General features: G+C 43.6%; 1 protein-coding gene across 2 annotated transcripts; it reads left to right on the forward strand.

The window, feature by feature from the left end:
* The first annotated feature begins 2,648 nt into the window (after window positions 1-2,648).
* Window positions 2,649-17,528, forward strand: LOC107378737 (transcription factor E2F3). Of its 2 annotated transcripts, none has more exons than XM_015949105.3 (8): window positions 2,649-3,126; window positions 5,344-5,458; window positions 8,365-8,495; window positions 9,217-9,305; window positions 12,254-12,412; window positions 12,641-12,755; window positions 12,956-13,094; window positions 17,096-17,528. In XM_015949105.3, the coding sequence occupies exons 1-8, from the start codon at window positions 2,845-2,847 to the stop codon at window positions 17,386-17,388; spliced, it is 1,323 nt and encodes a 440-aa protein (XP_015804591.1). In that variant the 5' UTR covers window positions 2,649-2,844; the 3' UTR covers window positions 17,389-17,528. The 2 variants fall into 2 exon arrangements, with proteins under 2 accessions (XP_015804591.1, XP_015804592.1); XM_015949106.3 differs by lacking the exon at window positions 2,649-3,126 and adding an exon at window positions 3,239-3,433.
* The last annotated feature ends 1,549 nt before the right edge of the window (window positions 17,529-19,077 follow it).

The raw sequence follows: 19,077 nt of genomic DNA on the forward strand, positions 1-19,077 counted from the left end.
TCATCAAAAGAAAAATTCAGCTGTTGAGATCATTTAGTCTGTATTTCAGTGGACTTTTTTAACAAAATTTTATTTTTTTGCATTTGTTTTTATCATATTTGTTTCAGTATTTTATAAATTCATTGTGGAATCAAAAAACATTCATGCTTTTTCTGTTAAAAAAGGACATTTTGCTTAAAATCAGCATCTGCATTAATGTCTAAGTGTGTTTATTAGATATAATTGGGTATGTATTGGTGTTTGAACTTATATTTTTGACTGACATGCTTGAATAGACGCTATTAACCTATGCTGGCTAAAATGTAAATGACCATATTCATTTTGCATTACCTATTATTAATTTAATTAAGAGTAAAATCCCTCTAACTGTGGATGTAGTTGCGCCTTGTTGCCACCAGAGGGGGTATGGTCTGATATGTTTGTGGTGATGTTAGCTAGCTGCTAATAGCTCCTGTTTTAGCTCACTGATTTAATCTTGTTGAACACAGATAATTAACATAGATTTATTGAGTTTTAGTAGTTAAGTAGTTTGTATAATTGAAACCATTCTGGTTTGTTTGTTATTTAGACTAACTACGCTGTTAACATTAACTGAAGCCCCAATGTATTTTAGATGTTATGTTTTATTTTGAAAGATTCAACAGGAAGTGATAATGAGTAGTGTTTTGTTTAGCTTGATGAACATTCCCTGTAGTAACAGCTTTGTCCACTAGAGGGTAAGAAACCCATCTCCAAAACCAGATTTCTCCTGTTTCCATCCTAGTCACGTGATCCCAGGAACTCTATAGGCTCAATATGTGGCTATCAATCAAAAAAAAAATTTAAACTTGAACACAAGTATTTAAATTAAAAGTTTGTTTTTTAAAAAGTAAACACTTTTCTTCACGTCTGGCTTTTTCAATTTTGTCCTTTTGTTGTATTTGGTTTAATTTTAGTTAGTTGATGTTTACACATTTATTGTGAAATCCAAACAAATTAGTGCTTTTCCTGTTCATTACAAAATACGGACCTTTAAAAATAAATTTTAAAAAAATCTGTATCAATTTCTGTTTATTAGATGCCGTTGGGTTTTTATTGGTCTTTACCAATAACTTTACCAGCATACGTTTTATAGTTTCTGATCAAACATATCAGATATAAAACTGTTAGTTTTTCGTTTAACTAAATATATTAAAGTTATATTACCTATTAATTTTATTTTATTTATTAAAAGTAAAATCCCTCTGTCGTGGATGTAGTGTCGCCCTGTGGCCGCCAGAAGGCGTATGATCTGATATGTTTGTTGTGCTGGTAGCTAGCTCCTAATAGTTTCTGCTTTAGCTCCTCGATTTGATCTTGTTGAAAAGATTTTAGTTTTAGTAGGTACGTAGTTTGTATAAGTGATGACGTTCTGTCTTCCCCGTTATTTAGACGAACTATGCTGTTAACGCAAATTTGAAAAGTGTAGTAATTTTTAATGATACGTTTTATTTTGAAGGAATCTACAAGAAGTGTTAATGTCTAATGTTTTGTTTAGCTTTATGAACAATACCTGTAGTGACGGTTTACGTCCGCTAGAGGGCGGAAAATTCTTAATCTCGAAATCCAGACATAAAGGATTGCTTTAACTTTGCGTCCCAATCATCGACATACATATATCCCAATCCCAATGCTCCCGTTGTTCCTGTTCACCACTGCACACAACAGTTGTGTTTAACACTAATACATGAATATGTTTTAACAGTTTTTTAGCTAAATGAAAAGCGTAAAAAGACCCTGTTGCTAACGGCAACACACATTTTATTTTTGAACGAATTTACAGGAAGTGTTTCTACTAACTATTGTAAGTTTGGTTGAACAGTTCTATGTTAATCCCTAAAATTCACAAAATGATTATAAAAAACTAGGAGCTTTTACAGCTTCAATGACATAAGGAGGGTAACAACTATTGTCTTAGACCATTTGACATTTTCATACCTGCCACTGAGACACACCAGCGTTTTAATGTTGTTCAGAAAGCTGTGTTTTACTATTCATTTAGGCTCTTGGGTCGTGCCCTCCATCTTTTCCACGATGTCATTATTTGTAGGGGGAGCTGGTTGTGTCTTACTTATACAGTATTTGTTCTGTTTTGAATTGAACCAAATCATGAAGTAGTTCGGTCTTTCGTTAGTTTATTAGTATATTTGTTTCCTGCTTCATTGATTAATCTGAAATGATTTAATTATCATATATGTCGAATTTCTTCTTAACTAATCTTCAGTGAAAGCAGTTAAGATTTCAGTGAAACAGCATTTATTAAACCTTTGTCACCTGGAATAATTTTGTTTTTTGCTGTTCATGAAGGCTTTTAGTTGCATTTTTCTCTATAACTTGATAACTTCCGCCACCTGGCGTTCTTTCCGGAAACACGCAGCCTGTGAAGAGTGACGTTGCCTGTTTACAACTGCCAATGAGCACGTGTCGAACTGTTTCCTGATCTGCCATTGGTCAGTACGCATCAACTAAGGGCGGGGGCTCATGTTTGAAGACCCAATAGCGTCTAACATGTATATTCCGTTTGAAATTTCCCCGGGAAATCTGAGTTTCGCGGGAGGGCTCTTGAGCGCGTAAACCGTATCCCTTCATTCATCAGGCCGTTTCCTGAAGCCATTTCTAGACGGCAGATACGAGAGTTGCGCTACTTTTAAATCCGTTGCATCTGCCTAAATGCACTTTCTTAATGAAAAATACCTTTTAAAAGCCGATCATTCAGACTTTAATCTTCACTTCAGTCTGATTATTGTTGTAGTCACGACGACGGATTAGCAGCCACGAAGCCTCGAAAGTTCAGAGACAAGAAAGGGGTTACCCCGAGAACGCAAGATGAGAAGAGGGATCTCCTCGGCTCCGGACAAAGTGATTTTAGCGGGCGTCGGGGGCTCTTCTCTGGACAATAACATCATTTTAACAGCCCTCTCGGATCGTTTAAACCCCGGTCAATCCAGTACTACGTATATTCAGATAATAACCACACCACCGCCTTGTAACGTTACACAGACATCAAATGTGTGTTTATCCGAGCCTCAGCTCAGTAACATTTACTCAACTCCCCAACAAGCTGCAGCAAACGGAACAGGACAGCGACCCGCTCTGGGAAGACCTCCGGTAAAAACCCACACGGCAATAATTCACACATTTAGTCCGACAACATGTTAGCCTGCTAAGTTAGCCGAGCTTGTTGTTCGGGCTGCTAACGCTAGCTACTTAGCCAGGGCATTCCCACACGACTCAACCCACTGAAGCTGACTAAAATGGGTTGGTTACCCGGGTAGTTAACTGCGGGGAAGGCAGCGAACTGGTTAAAGTGTAATTTAAGCGTTATAGACATACAGACGTCCCGTTTACTAGCGAGCTAGGCAACTTCGTGGTGCTTTAAGGTTCGCTTCACCTTTGCAGCCAGATGGAAATATCGGTAAGGGATGAGTAACGTTAGCGTTGGCCTAGTAGCTGATGTTCTTTATTTGGGGTTGGTGGGGTTGTTCCCTCGCCTGCCCCCTTTAATGGCTCGTTTTTAGGCTTTCTAGCGAGATGAGAGCCGAGCCTGCATAAAACACGGGTTTGTGCGTAGATGCAACTTCTCCTCAGTTCAGAAAGTTCTCGGTGGATCAAGTCGTCCCTGAAGATGCAACTTGCATCTAGCGTAAAAGTGTTTTAGCATCTAAGGCTTACTAATGTGGAGCAACTAAACCCATCCAGGTTTATGTTCTGCAGAGTTGTCGCTGCTTTACGTGCTTCTCTTTGTTTATAAAGTCACGTTTCTCTGCCAACTAAAGTGAAACTCAAGGTGCTTGCTCTGGAGGTGATTGCACGTTTCCTGTGTTCTCTACATGCACAAACCACATTGTGCATTAAGGTTCGAGCTGCATGTGATTCTTTCTTTTATGAACTAAACCAGTTTGTGTCAGGCTGTGGCCATGGCCAGCAGAGAGGGGGTGAGGGGATCTGCCTGCTGAGAGAAAATGGCTGACACTGGCTCTCCCTCCTCCCAGTCTTCTGCTAAATATGACTAAAATGTTAATGTGAGGAGATGTTGATGTTTTCTGAAGGCAAAATGATTTGTGACTGCATACCAACAGATTTATTTCACTCTGATTGCACGTGGTTGCTTTAAGACACAACTGTGTGGGTTGTTGCAGTAGCAGCACACCTTCATTCTAAGGTTATGAATTTAATTGGGATCAGATGTGGGAGACGTGCAGGAGAAAGGGCTCCTCTGCAGCCCAGCTGCATGTGAAGATGAAGTGGAAGAGGGCAGATATTACAAAGCTGATCCTGCTGGGGAATGTGAATACTTCTGCCATTGGGCCACTTTAAGAGTTGAATGCTGCAGGTTTAGTTCCTGCTATGTGGCAATAACCTGGATTGCTTTTTTTTTTTTACCATTTTGATCCACTTAAAGAAGAAAGATGAATTCCGAATAATACTTTGTCATTCATACATAGATGACATCACTTGACCATATGGAAAACCTCCTATAAAGCTTAACATGTCTGTAGAAGGCACAGTCCATGTTTGGGATATTTAACTTTACATTTAAGAGTTAACATTCATGGACTCGCCCACCTTTACTCACGACGGGGAAGGCTGTTGGTTTAGCGTCCAGGAAACGGCATAGAACGTCTCAATTAGTAGAAGCTAACCATTAGTTGCTCCACCACGCAGCAGAACTCCTCCAGGCTTGAGTTATTTGTGGAGATTAAAGGTTGGTTTATGCTTGACGCATCCGCGAGGTCCGCACGGCTCTGCGCGGAAAAGTTGCGTCATTTTAACAACCACGGCCTTCCACAGCGCCTCCGCACGGCCCAGAATTTCCGCAACGCGCACCTCGGAAAATTTCTAACCACGCGGACGGACGGATGCGGAAAAACATGGCGGACCGGCAAGAACTAGTATGGCAGAGGTTCGTAAATACAGACATTTGTATGATTCAGCTCTCCGAGATCACCGTGATCAACATGTAGTTAATAATTCTTGGAGAGAAATAGCTCGCACTGTCGGAAAAGACGAGGACGCTGTTAAAAATGCTGAAATGCCATGTTGTAAACAGTAATTTCTACTTCTACTATGGTGTAGTGTTGGATGCATGCCGTAGAGCTCCATGCTGCCCCCTACAGTTTGGGAGAATATTGGCTCACCACAGAGACAAGCCGCACAAACCATAAACGCTGCGAGTTGTGAAACGCGTTCCATCCGCGAGCCGCATCACCGCGCGGAAAGTGAATGCGTCAAGTATAAACCAAGCTTAAGCATCAGCGTTCCTACTAGAGACCACTGTCAGTATTAAAACTATGAGTAAATTCCTGTTGGTGTGCTTCTTATAAGGCAAAAAGGCGGTTGGCTCTTGATGATTCGGACCACCAGTACCAGCCAGAACCAGCCAAAACTCCACGAGGAAGAGGAGCAGCAGCCAACGGGACACGGATAAAGACGCCAAGAAGTAAGGCTCGGGCACTTGGAGCTATTTGTCACTATAGAGGTTGTTGTGGCTGTTTAGGGGATTGTGAAAACTCAACTAATCAGTAATTTTCCATTTATTTAATAAACCAGATCAAAAGCGATGCGCCCTCCAAACAGCATTTCTGGTTTTGCTGGACCTCCTGTGGGCGCTTTAACGCACACATCTGTTAATTTTATCCCAGGGTTTCAGCTACAGGGTAGACCCTGTACACGCGTAGCTGGGTGTCTCGCCAAACAAAGGTACTTTTCTACGTTTTGGCCCATTGTCCACACAAAAGTGAAGATGAACACAACCAAACGCGATAAAAAAAAAAAAACTCCCACCAAAGTGGAGATTTGTGAATTTTGGGATTTGCTCTGATGTGCTTGCACCCACTCACTTGTTTTTGCAAGCTCAGTTTCTGCTCTAGAAGACCACAGGTGAAAGACCACGTTGAGGACGGTTATTGCGGTATAGACGGATGTTGAACTTTTTACTACGGGCCAACCGGTCGCGCTTGCTGGCGAGGAGCGAGACAGTTTAGAGCTTCACCCACTTTAGCGTTAACGTTGTCAATCTGTGTCAGCTCTATGGTATTTGATATAGCGCCTTCTAGCATCCTGGAACCCCCCAAGGCGCTTTACATCACTATCATTCACACACACACATTCACACCGGTGAGGATGAGCTATGATGTAGCCACAGCTGCCCTGGGGGCAAATGACAGGCGAGGCTGCCGAGCACAGGCGCCACCGGTCCCTCCGACCACCACCAGCAGGCAGTGGGGGTTAAGTGTCTTGCCCAAGGACACAACGTCAGCGTCAGACTGACAGCTCAAACCTGCAACCTTCCGGTTACGGGGCGAGCACCTAACTCCTGTGCCACCGTCACGCGTGGATGAAACGTGCTCGTAAACAACTCTGAGTAATGTCGGTTACACGCACCTGGTCAGTAAAATATGCCAGGTGAGAGTGAAGTCTTATCAGCGTTAAAAGCTCGTTAACGCCAAATCTCTTAAATGCCGTTTGTTTTTTGACATGATGAACACTTAAGGCTTTGTTGACATCTCCTGTGATTTTCACCCACAGTCCTCCCTAATTTTAGCTGTTTGTCCCTTTGGGTCAGGGATGGGGAACCCGGGTCCATCGAGGGCCGCTATCCAGCTGGAGCAAAGACATGCAGGACACCGGCCCTCGAGGACCAGGGTTCCCCACGCCTGCGTTGGTAAGATAGATCTAGTCTCCGCTCTGAGCTGGTGCGCACCACGGTGGGTCAGACCGGCATGGATAAGCTGATCTGAGCGCAGCTTAACAAAAGCGAAAGAAATTGGATAAACCTCCTAGATTATTGTGATATTGACAAAAAAAAAAATGCAGCAGAGCATTCAGTTATTCAAACTCCTGAAGTAAAAATAACTGCACTGTTGGTTCTTTTTTTTTAAACACAGAAAAGTTTTCTTTTTACCTTGCTGACGGTTTCGTTCGCGGCTGCAAACGCAACATATTCTCACACCCAAAGCGTCAAAATATGACGCGCCTGACCAAGCCTCAATATATGACGATTCGGGATGCCCTAGCGCATCAAGGTCACAGTTACTGACCTTAAGGTTAGGATTGGGGTGAGGGGAAAGTTAAAATAATGTCCGTGTGACCGCGGGCGTCAAACAGTGACGCCAGCGGAGCCACGTGTCCCTGATCGTCGTGTCCCTGATCGTCGTCTCCTGACGCGCTGGGGCGTCCCGAATCGTCATATATTGATGCTTGGTCAGACGCGTCATATTTTGACGCTTTGGTTGTGAGAATGTGTTGGCAAACGTCCTCAGAGCGTCAGCTGCAAACGAAACTGTCAGCAAGGTAAAAAGAAACCTTTTCTGTGTTTTAAAAAAGAAGCAACAATGCAGTTAGAAAAGCAACACAGCAAGAACGTACCAAAGATATAAAAATAACTTCTATGGGCAAAAAACATGAAAAATGAATCAGGAAATCAGAAAGAAATGTTTGTGTTTTTACGTTTTTCACTTGAGTTCACACCATTTAGAATGTTGTTTTCTTCGCATTTAGCTTGTATTTTATTTAAAATATCTTCATCTTTATTAATTTATGATAATTTTTGATGCGTAGTTTGAAAAAAGAACCTAAACATTTTTATTTATTTCAATAAGTTATGAAATTTAAATGTAGTTTATAATTATTTATACAGATTTTTATTCTGTACTCTTTAGGATTATTTGCTCTGCTATTCATCTGGTACGTGAGATTGTTCAAAAACATTGTTGCATGTATAAACAGAAGAAAATATATGGCGGTATTTGTTATCGCATGTGCTTCAGAATTTATCACGATATAGATTTTAGGCCATATTCCTACCTCCTAGCTGTTCCACATCCAAGCAATGTCTTTCGTCAAGGACGATTCCAAAGATTTGGGGAGCTGGTGCCACCTACAGGCTTGGCAGGGCAATGAACGTGCCGAAAACAAGATGGCAAGGGTGGAGATTCAGTTTTACAAAAACCCAGCTCCACGTGGACACGACCAAGTTGAAACAGTTTAAGTGAAGAAGAGGTGTTGTTAGTCAAACTGGCTCCTGCCTCAGCTCTTTCACATGCCCATTCCTAGTGCATGGCTGTTGGGAACGCCCAGGAGACAGAAAGGTTGAGTGCTCCCCTGCCACCCTGAAAGTTACGGCCCCCAGGAGGGGAGAAAGGCCCCAAAAAACCACCCTGGTTCCTGGAAAAGGTTCATCAAGTGGAAGTGCTAGCTTTCATCCAACACCCGCCGCTAGGACCGTCGTGTTTTTAGTTGGGTGCCCATCCTGTGATGTAAAGGTCATTTCTCAGGAGCAATCGAGTGTCATGAATAAAATCTGATTGGCTTTTATCGCCTTGTCTTACGTCTGGTCCGCCTCAGCACCCAAGTCTCCCCCTGAGAAGACACGATACGACACCTCCCTGGGGCTGCTAACGAAGAAGTTCGTGGATCTTCTTGCTCAGTCTTCTGATGGAGTTCTGGACCTCAACATTGCAGCAGAAACTTTACAGGTGAGATTTGAATCCTGCTAGTTGACTCACGGCAGTGTTGTTATCTCCAGCAGAGCTTTCAATCAGTCATCCTGATAAAATACGAAGTTTAAACCCACCGGGGTTGTCTTTGAAGTCCTTTTGTTTTTAATTGTGTGTGTGTGTGTGTGTCTTTTGGGGGGATCTTCCTTTTTTTGGCATCATCTGCTGGTTCTTTAGTCACACCATCCACAAAATTACTGCAACAAGTACAGCAAGGATCTTGCAGGTTCAACACATGACCACAGTCTTTCTACACAGAGTTAGCGTGTCGTTCACATGCATGCATGCGCTTTCTCAAAGGTTCCTCCCACACACTGACAATGTGCCGGGCAGGTTAACCGGCTATTTTAAGCAGCCACTAGGTGTGATCAGTTGCCTCGTGTGTCTCTTGTGTGGTCCTGTGATGGCCTGATAACTTGTCAGGGTGGGAGCCAGTGATGATCCCTGAAGAGAATTAAAGTAAACGAATGAACTTTGTAATACAGAGAATCCTATGACTTGTGTAGCTAATGAAAGTTAACCTGGTTACTAGCACAACAGCCCTTTATGGGTGTGAGTTGTTACAGTCGTGTAAGAAAACCGTGATGGACATTAATGCAAAAGTAGTGACCGATTTTAATTAACAGGGTGGGAATTTTTTTACCGGTTTATTTAAAAACTCATCTTTTACTGCGGGTTGACTTGTATTTTCTTGTTTTAGGTCCAAAAAAGGCGTCTGTATGACATCACCAATGTGCTAGAAGGCATTCATCTCATCAAGAAGAAATCTAAGAACAACATTCAGTGGATGTGAGTTATTGTTACCTGTGATCTTGTGCAGGGTGTGAGTGAAGCTAACTGTTAAGACTGTTTACTGCTCAAAGTCTAGTTTTTAAAGGGTTCTGTAAGTGGAATCTGTTTTATATTCCACGTGGAACAGTAGCTGCCACTAGATCAATTACGGAAAATGTGTGGGAGGTGGGAAGGTGTTAAGGAAAATAAATGTATTTAATATAGTGACTTCTAGAGTCCTAGAACCCCTCAAGGTGCTTTACAACACAATCAGTGATTCACCCATGCATGCACACATTCACGCCCTGGTGGTGTTGAGCTACGATGTAGCCACAGCTGCCCTGGGGTGCACTGACAGAGGTGAGGCTGCCGAGCACTGGTGCCACCAGTCCCTCCGACCACCACCAGCAGGCAAGGTGGGTTACCTTGTGGGTCACCAGAGTCTTGCCCAAGGACTCAACTGCTGTATTCTTTGCTGGGAGCTTGGATCGATCCTACAACCCTCTGATTACTGGACAACCCTGATGCTAGCCATACATCCATTTTCAGGCAAGCTGAGAAACAGTCCCTCCAGCATGTCCTGGATCTTCCTTTAGGCGTCCTCTCAGTTGGACCTGCCCGGAAAGCCTCACCAGCTGGCTCCCATCGATGACCATCTCTTAGGGAGAGCCCAGAAACCCTGTAAAAAAAAAAAAACATTTTGGTCGCTTGTATCTGCAATCTCATTCATTCGGTCACTACCCAAAGCCCGTGACCATAAATGTCAGAAGGTCTGCCGGCTTAGCTCTCTCTTCACCACGACTGACCGGTACAACGCCAGCATCACTGCAAACGCAGCATCAATCTGCCTGTTGATCTCCTGCTCCATCTTTCCCTCACTCGTGAACAAGACCCCAAGATACTTAAACTCCTCCACTCAGGGCAGAACATCGTCCCTGACCTGGAGAAGGCATTCTACCCTTTTCTGACTCAAGACCATGGTTTTGGATTTAGAGGAGTTGATTCTCATCCCAGCTGCTTCACACTATGCTGTGAACCGCTCCAGCGAAAGCCAGAGATCATGTTCTGATGCAGCCTTGGTGGGGTCCAACTCACTGGGAGCAAGTCCGACTTCCTGTCAGCAATGCAGACCTAACAGCCCATATCAAAGGGCCCGGTACCCCTTACTCCCGAAGTACCCCCCAGAGGGCCAGATGGAGTATACCATCAAACGCCTTCTACAAATCCACAAAACACATGTAGATTGGTTGGGCGAACTCCCACGCACCCTCCAGGGCCCCCCTAAGGGTGTAGAGCTCCAGTGGCCAGTGTTCCACGGCCAGGATGAAAAGGACGGACATTAACCATGTTAAAAGAAGTTTTATTCCATCAAAGTGCGCTGTAATTTAATCCATTCAGACGACGGGGAGAGTGGCTGTGGGATGTAAAAACCTGCATCCAGTGACCAGATAAATCTAATTTTTTACATAGCTCTTTAGGAAACCACAAAGCAGAGTAGATGATTGTGATGTGGAAGGATTTCCGCTTCATTTTACAACATTTAGAGTTTATAAAGAGACATTTTATAACTGCTTATTTTCACATCCTTCAATTCTGCTTCATCAGTAAATCTTCCAATTTTACAAGTGCCGGTTGTTTGGTGACATCTTCTGATTTTCTCTTTTGTATCTACTTTGGTTGTAACGCACGGTGGCGCAGTGGTTAGCACTGTTGCCTCGCAGCACGAAGGTTGCAGGTTCGAAACTCGGCTGCGGCCTTTCTGCGTGGAGTTGCGTGTTCTCCCCATGCATGCGTGGGTTTCCTCCGGGTACTCCGGTTTCCCCCACAGATCACAACATGCCCTATATGTTTTAAATTGTAAGTCGCGTTGGATTAAAGCGCCTGCTAAATAAATAAACACAAATAAATGAACACAGTAACTCACAAGAAAATGAATTACAATCAACACAAGTTAAGCACAAGTCCAATTCCTTCGACTCCACCGAGTACAAGGAACAGTCACCCCTTGGACTCTAGGGAGTTGATCCTTTAGAAAAGTCTCGACAACCACCAGGAGACAACCAGCTGCAGATCACTTCATCAGACCCTCTGACTTCAGGGAGTTGGTAGAAATGGTGCCGCAACGCCGAACTTGTGAAAGCATCTTTCGTTTTGGCGCAACAGAGGGAGGTGTCATGATCGCGTGGGGAGTTACTGCCGAGCTCCAGCCGGAAACTGTATTGAACATGAAAGTAAACACATGCAGTAAGTTTTGTTTTTGTAAACCGAACCAGCTAGGATATAAACTAGTGATGTAGAGCTTCTCTCCATTAGAGCTGAAGCTCAGATCTCCCGAGACTGCAGGGGGACTGTGGAGGAAAGACACCTTTAGAAGAGGATTGTTGAAAAAAACTTAAGGAGCGCAGCTTCAGTCGCAATAAAAAGCAAGTTGTCCAAGAAAGGGCTGGGCAACGTGGCCTAAAATCAATATCCTGATATATTGAGGATTTCACCTCGATAACGATAAGTGGACGATAACTACAGGTATGCACAGAAACAAAAGTCCAATAGATGGGGCTGTCACGTGTAGTACGTTGAGTCACAATTTTACGTGACTCAAGGTGGTACAGCTTCTTGAAGGGACGTGAACGTTGCCAACCTACACACACCTTTTCTTTTTTATTATCAAATTTATTGACATGGAAGAAATTATCTCATCAGTCAGAAATTTCAATGCCCAGCCCTAGTCCAAGATAAACAGAAGTCTGTGGCAGCGCAGAGACCGCCCCCATACCCCCTTTATACCGCCATTGCATAATCTTTTGTAAAAAGGACACAATTGCCCCACATTACCTCCACGGTCTGACCACTTCTAAACGATCTAAGGCTCCCAGACGAAGGCTCGGCATTGCGGCAAATTAACGGCATTGTGAAATAAAAAGCAACTGCAGGTCTATTCTTTGAGTGACTCGATCGTTTGCTCACAGGGGCTGCAGTCTGCTGGAGGTGGAGGGGGCTCTGGGCCAAAGACAAGAGCTGACGGCGGAAGTTTCTGCTCTGGGTGAAGAAGAGCAGCGGCTGGAGCAGCTCATCCAGAGATGCAGCCTCGACATGAGACACATGAGCGACCTGCCCTGCAACCAGAAATATCCTTTTATTTGTGCATCTGATCGTCCATGAACTTAAAATCACTTGTAGCTACTTTTAGTTAGCATAAAATTAGCCCCCACAGTGCATCAGAGGACACTATTTGGAGTTTGTTCAGCAGTTCCACAACTTCTGTTGTGATTTGGAGAAGACAAAAAGCCTGTCCTGAGTGTTCTTAATGGTTTTCTTTGTTAAAATGTTTTTTTCTTTAACACTTTTGCTTTTACGTATGCTTATATAACATATCAAGACATCAAACAGGTGGAGAGCCTCAGAGACCAGACTGTTATCGTGGTCAAAGCACCCACAGACACCAAACTGGAAGTACCAGATCCTGACGAGGTTTGTTCAAGACGAGATCTTCCCAGAGAAACACACCAGTGCTTGCACCACATCTAATGAAACCGTTAACCACGGGATCGTTTATTTTACTCCTAATATTCTCACTGAGGTTTTTTTTAAGGCATTTTGGTCTCTGATTGTACTGAAGCTTGGTTTTAAATTGCTGTATTGGTGCTTTAATTGGAACATTTTTGTTCCAGAGTTTATCCATTCACCTAACCAGCACCAAGGGCCCAATAGAAGTTCTGCTGTGCCCGGATGAGACGGACATGAGAAGTCCCATAAAGAACGGCAGCACGGACATCAACGGGAACTCGCCTTTCCTCAAAGTGATTCAAGGTGTGTTCAGACTCGTGTCAGGGTTCCGTTATGATCCCTGAGATCTCTGTTTTACTCTTTTTGTCACGTCAGTCGGCCTCTAATCGTTATCGCCTGGTACATGTGAACATTTTGATTGGCGTATTACATCGTATTCCAGCGTAGCGTCTCCCTCACCGCTTCACAACCGCGCAGCGGCAAAACATAAACATGTCTGCCGTATGGAAAGTTTATTCAGTGAAAGTGATGTAAAGTTTTCATCCTGCAACGAAAAGTAAACGCGTGGGGTGAGGACGTTAAAACGCTTCAATGCAACAGATTTAATTTGGCTTTTAAGAACAAACTTTTTGGCGTATTGAGATGCATTTTCAAAGCTTTCTGCAGAAATGAAGCTGGAGCAGAAACTCTCACCGACACTAACCGTAGTAATCATCGTAACTAAATTGAACTGATCTTTGTAATCGACAGCAAAAAACCCTGAGCCGAGTATCTTCACTCCTTCGTATCCCTACTCTTTAGTATCCCTACTCTTTAGTGTCCCTACTCTTTAGTGTACCTACTCTTTAGTGTCCCTACTCTTTAGTGTACCTACTCCTTAGTGTACCTACTCTTTAGTGTACCTACTCTTTAGTGTACCTACTCTTTAGTGTCCCTACTCTTTAGTGTACCTACTCTTTAGTATCCCTACTCTTAAGTATCCCTACTCTTTAGTATCCCTACTCTTTAGTGTCCCTACTCTTTAGTATGTCTACTCTTTAGAGTCCCTACTCTTTAGTGTACCTACTCTTTAGTGTACCTACTCTTTAGTGTACCTACTCTTTAGTGTACCTACTCTTTAGTATCCCTACTCTTAAGTATCCCTACTCTTTAGTATCCCTACTCTTTAGTGTCCCTACTCTTTAGTATGTCTACTCTTTAGTGTACCTACTCTTTAGTGTACCTACTCTTTAGTGTACCTACTCTTTAGTATCCCTACTCTTTAGAGTCCCTACTCTTTAGTGTCCCTACTATTTACAGGGGTGGACATTAACTTCAAAACCAACCGGCCAGCCGGGCCGGTAACTCTGAATATTTACCGGCCCCGCCAAGAATCTACCGGCCCCGCTGGTCAGCTGCCAAAATGAGTCAAAATAACAACTGAACCGTTTTAAATGTAATAAACCTTTATTTTGTACACATTCACAAACATAATAACGTATTCAAGTTTGAATTTGTTTGTTCCCTCAACAAAACTCGATTTTGTCGTCACATACTTACGGCATACAACGCAATGCATCACCAACTCCGCTTTGCTGTACTCGAGCCATTGGCTGTGTTCGAGATGAGCCAGTTCTGCGCAGATTAGACCAGCGGTGATCGGCGAGCAGTGCATGCCGGTTAGATTTGTGTCCGACTTGACGCCGACTTGCTCTGACGTCATGCATACGTAGGCAACGATAACCTCGTGAGATCAAGGAGGCCGCAGATTTTGGAGCAAGGCACTGCAGTTGTTCTCCACCGGCTGCAAAACCTAGAGGATGACGGGAAACGCCTGGCTCTCACCTGATCTAAGATCTGATTGGTTCGTATTTTGATCCAAACATGGTAGAACATGAAATGTTAGTTGGTCACATGTATTCTGTAAATCACGTTATGTTGATGATGTCAACAATATAGGCCATAAAGAGAAATGTGTTTTGTTTTCTTTTGTCACGTTTCCTATGAGCACACTGAAGCTACAGCTGATAACATGACTGTAGGTTTTCATATAGAATATATGATATCCACAAGCACGTGAGGATGTGTTTCAGCTGCTAACAGGCACCAGAATTAAAATTGAAAATTGAACTAGTGTGAATGCTAACGCGATATCTTCAGCCATCGTCACCCCCGAGCTACACATGTAAGGAAATCTGTCCGACTTACGCCGGGGACACGCCGGCCGCGGAAGCGCCGCGAAACTGGGACCGCCTTCATTCGGCGCCTTTGTTAAGCTATTCTATAGACCACATGGGCCGCCGAAGCCCCGCGAATCGCCTTGCGCCAGCGCTCCAGCCCGCGCCATGCAGCGATCATTTCGGCATCTGCTCTTTTTTTCGCGAGCCGCGGATGAATCGCGTCAATTCTGGCAGGAAGGCCGGTAAATTTAACAAAATAAAGCATTTAAAAAAAAATCCGCAATAGTCAAATGTGTTTGTAATCAGACACTGCAGAAAAACCACACGAACACACACACACACACATCGAACTTGTGTGCGTGTGTGATCACGTGAAGGGGTGTGTGGTTTTGGGTGTCTTTTTACCAGAGCAAACAGGATAGAGAGGCAGAAAGTCTGAGGCAAGCAGTTTAGATGGATGACTTTAAATTAATTATGGAAGTTGAGAAAAACAAGGAGCTGTACGACCCCCGAAAAACATGGTTATTTACGTACCCATGTCGGAAGAAACTGCTAGGATACAGCTACAGAATTGGAGCGGGTTCCAAGAGATTCAACTGGCAGAAATAACTGGTTCATACCATAGGTTCTCACACACACACACGCACGCACGCACACACACACCCACACACATTCAATCAAACGTAGAGGAAAAGAGCTGAGAAAAGGCAGAGGGGAAACTGAGGACACCAAGTAGTTAAAAGAAAAACTACAGCTGAGCCGAGGCGCGCCTCGACTGGGGCGCGTCTGATCTGAACTGAGGAGCGGCGAGCAGCGGCCGAATTTCGTGAGCGATTCGCTTCTCGGTGCTTCCGCGGCCGGTGTGTCCCCGGCGTTAAACGCCGGCTTTCAGCCACTCCCCCTGCTGCTTCCGTCTGCTCTCGTCTGTGTTCCAGGCGAGGCGCTGCTCAACTCGAACACAGCCATTCTCTGTGCCTCCCATCTTCTTTAAACCGCCAAGAATCATTCTACCTATGCACACGCTTCTCTGCTTCATACCGTTTCGGACTGTCTCGCTTCTCCTCACCAGTTTTAAAGCGTTTTGCCGGAGATTTCATCAAGAAATCCCATCCCTGTGGTGGCGCTATCTTCCTGCATGCTTGTGTGTTTCTAGCGTGGTTCCACTTTGCCTTTAATAGTGAACTTATAGTTCACGTGACTATAACTAGAATCGTGCAGTACGTGCACGAATCGTACAAGTGCAGTACGTGGCTAGAGGCGCGCAGGTTTACGCGCGCGAAACGAAAACTGCTGCTTCCTACAGGGCGGGGCCATGATGTAGGTGAAAGCCGGTGTGTAAATGACAAACAAGGCTTGGGCGCCACCCGGGCGGTAACTCGTCAAGTATTTACCGCCCGGCGAGAAAATTTAGCGCCACTGTCGCTCGGGCGCTTTAACGGTCCACCCCTGTATTTAGAGTCCCTACTCTTTAGTGTCCCTACTCTTTAGTGTCCCTACTCTTTAGTATCCCTACTCTTTAGTGTCCCTACTCTTTAGTGTCCCTACTCTTTAGTGTCCCTACTCTTAAGTATCCCTACTCTTTAGTATCCCTACTCTTAAGTATCCCTAATCTTTAGAATCCCTACTCTTTAGTATCCCTACTCTTTAGTATCCCTACTCTTAAGTATCCCTACTCTTTAGTATCCCTACTCTTTAGTATCCCTACTCTTAAGTATCCCTACTCTTAAGTATCCCTACTCTTAAGTATCCCTACTCTTAAGTATCCCTACTCTTAAGCATCCCTACTCTTTAGTATCCCTACTCTTTAGTATCCCTACTCTTTAGTATCCCTACTCTTAAGTATCCCTACTCTTAAGTATCCCTACTCTTAAGTATCCCTACTCTTAAGTATCCCTACTCTTAAGTGTCCCTACTCTTAAGTGTCCCTACTCTTTAGTGTCCCTACTCTTTAGTGTCCCTACTCTTAAGTATCCCTACTCTTAAGTATCCCTACTCTTAAGTATCCCTACTCTTTAGTGTCCCTACTCTTTAGTATCCCTACTCTTTAGAATTATTAACAAAATGCTGAAGTCTAGATTTTCCAGAAGGTTCTCTGAAAACGAGCCTCGTGTTTTCATCTACGGGTTTGTTTTCCTTCATTCACAGATTCCAGCTGCACATCCTCACCTCTCAGCTCCTTCCTGTCTCCACCCGCCATCACCACGGCCGTCTCTGTCACCACTCTGTCCCCGATCTCATCTACTTACACCAGTCTGCTCCAGCAGACAGAAGACCAGATGCAGTCGTCCCAGGGGCCTTTCCTAAACCTCGTACCTCCCATTCTGGATGACGACTACCTTTTAGGTTTGGGAGACGACCAGGGAATTAGTGACCTGTTTGACGCCTGTGACTTTGATAAAATTCCCTCGCTGGGTCTAGACGATCTGTTGTGCAGCTAGCACTAGCTACAAAAAACAAACACAAAAAAAGAAAACTGATGAGGGCGAAACACTGAGGGCTGTTCTTTCTCACAGAGGGTCTGACTCCATGTTTGTCGTGGTTTGGATGATTAATGGACCTCGGTGGGAAGTCATCTTTTGTTTGTCAGTGGATAGTTTATTTTTTAACAGCTGGTGTGAAGAAGTGCAAGGTCCCACTTCACCTGGCATTATCACCCCTGGTATCACCTGGTAGGCTGGGTCTAGTTAAGCTGCTTAAATCCAATCGACGAACCACAAAAGGAAGGTCGATTTCAGCGGATCAAAGTTCTCGGTGATGTGTCTAGTCACCAGATGCAACGAGTTATCTAGGATGCACTTAATGCTTAAGTGCCAAGTGTTGTGGGGAGGACATCTGATGAGGTTTTAATGTTTGGTTATGTTTGTTTACACCCGTGATGCGGTTGCCCACTTTGTGTGCAAACGAAGAACAATTTAAAAGTGTAAGACCATGAAAAGAAAAGGGTCGTTGTAGGTGGACGGCATTTGGGACGGCAGGTGAACAAGCTTTAGGTGAATGTTTGTTGAGAGTGTTCAACAGGGCAGTGTCCAATAGAGACCAAGTGGGACACTGCAGATTTTAACTGTGCAATGGTCTAAATAAACATGAAGATAATAATGAAATGAAAAGCCATAACCAGTCAGTAAGAAGAGGTTTTACAGGAATCACCCCTTTACACCATTTTTCATCACATCCAAATTCCCAGTCATCACTTTTATAAAACTACAAATAAAAAAAAATCAACACAAATTTCAAAAATACCAAATAACAAAAAAAACCTGTTATTCAGACTTCATGCAGCCAATCCTGTGTGTGTTTTGAGTCCGTAAGTTCTTAAGAATTCCAATAAAAAGGTCTGAAATGGAAGCTCAGCTTTTAGTGATCACAGCGTCGACTTTTTCTCCACTGACGTTTTCTCGAGTGTGTACCGCATGAATGAGTCCCATCCAGCTCGCTGTGTAAATGAATGTACAGTTTGCTATGTTTTCAATGTACAAAGGTACTGTAGGCTACCTCTCACTAAATGTTGAACTGTAGTTGTAGCAAAGAGGCTACACCATGGTGTGTGTCTTAAAATTCCCTTCTGTCATAGAGATGATTTAGAAGTGATGCTGGATTTTACAATCCAAACAGAAAGGTTGAACGTTTGCTCATAGCAAGTTTTAGATTATGTTGAATTTAATTTATAGGCTGCACATCTGATACTGAATTGGACATATGTATCACAATATATAAATATATTTTTGTCAACTTTTCAGTAAGTTATTTATCTTGTTACTCGTCTCGACGCAAAACCCCGACAGTGGAACGACCCACACACACGCAGTATTTCATCTGTATTTACTAGTCTTTAGGAGACTGTGAGTGTGTTTATACACGCTACTGTATCACTATGGATGATTAGGATGTCCTTGACCCAAGCGTGTGGAGAGCTTTGGTTTTAAGACACGGCTTCAGTTTTTCAATAATATCAGGGAGACTGTTGCAGTTTGAAAAACTACCAATACGTCTGCCGTCGTCGCGCCACCATAATCCATGGAAGTGAAAATTGTTAGTGTGCCACAGTCCGAAATAAATACAATTGCCTTGAATGCATCATGATGTCCCTTTTAGGGGGAAAAAAAATCTTTTTTTTGTGTATTTGATAT

Source organism: Nothobranchius furzeri, chromosome 5, assembly GCF_043380555.1.
Source record: "Nothobranchius furzeri strain GRZ-AD chromosome 5, NfurGRZ-RIMD1, whole genome shotgun sequence".
Lineage (NCBI taxonomy): Eukaryota > Metazoa > Chordata > Actinopteri > Cyprinodontiformes > Nothobranchiidae > Nothobranchius > Nothobranchius furzeri.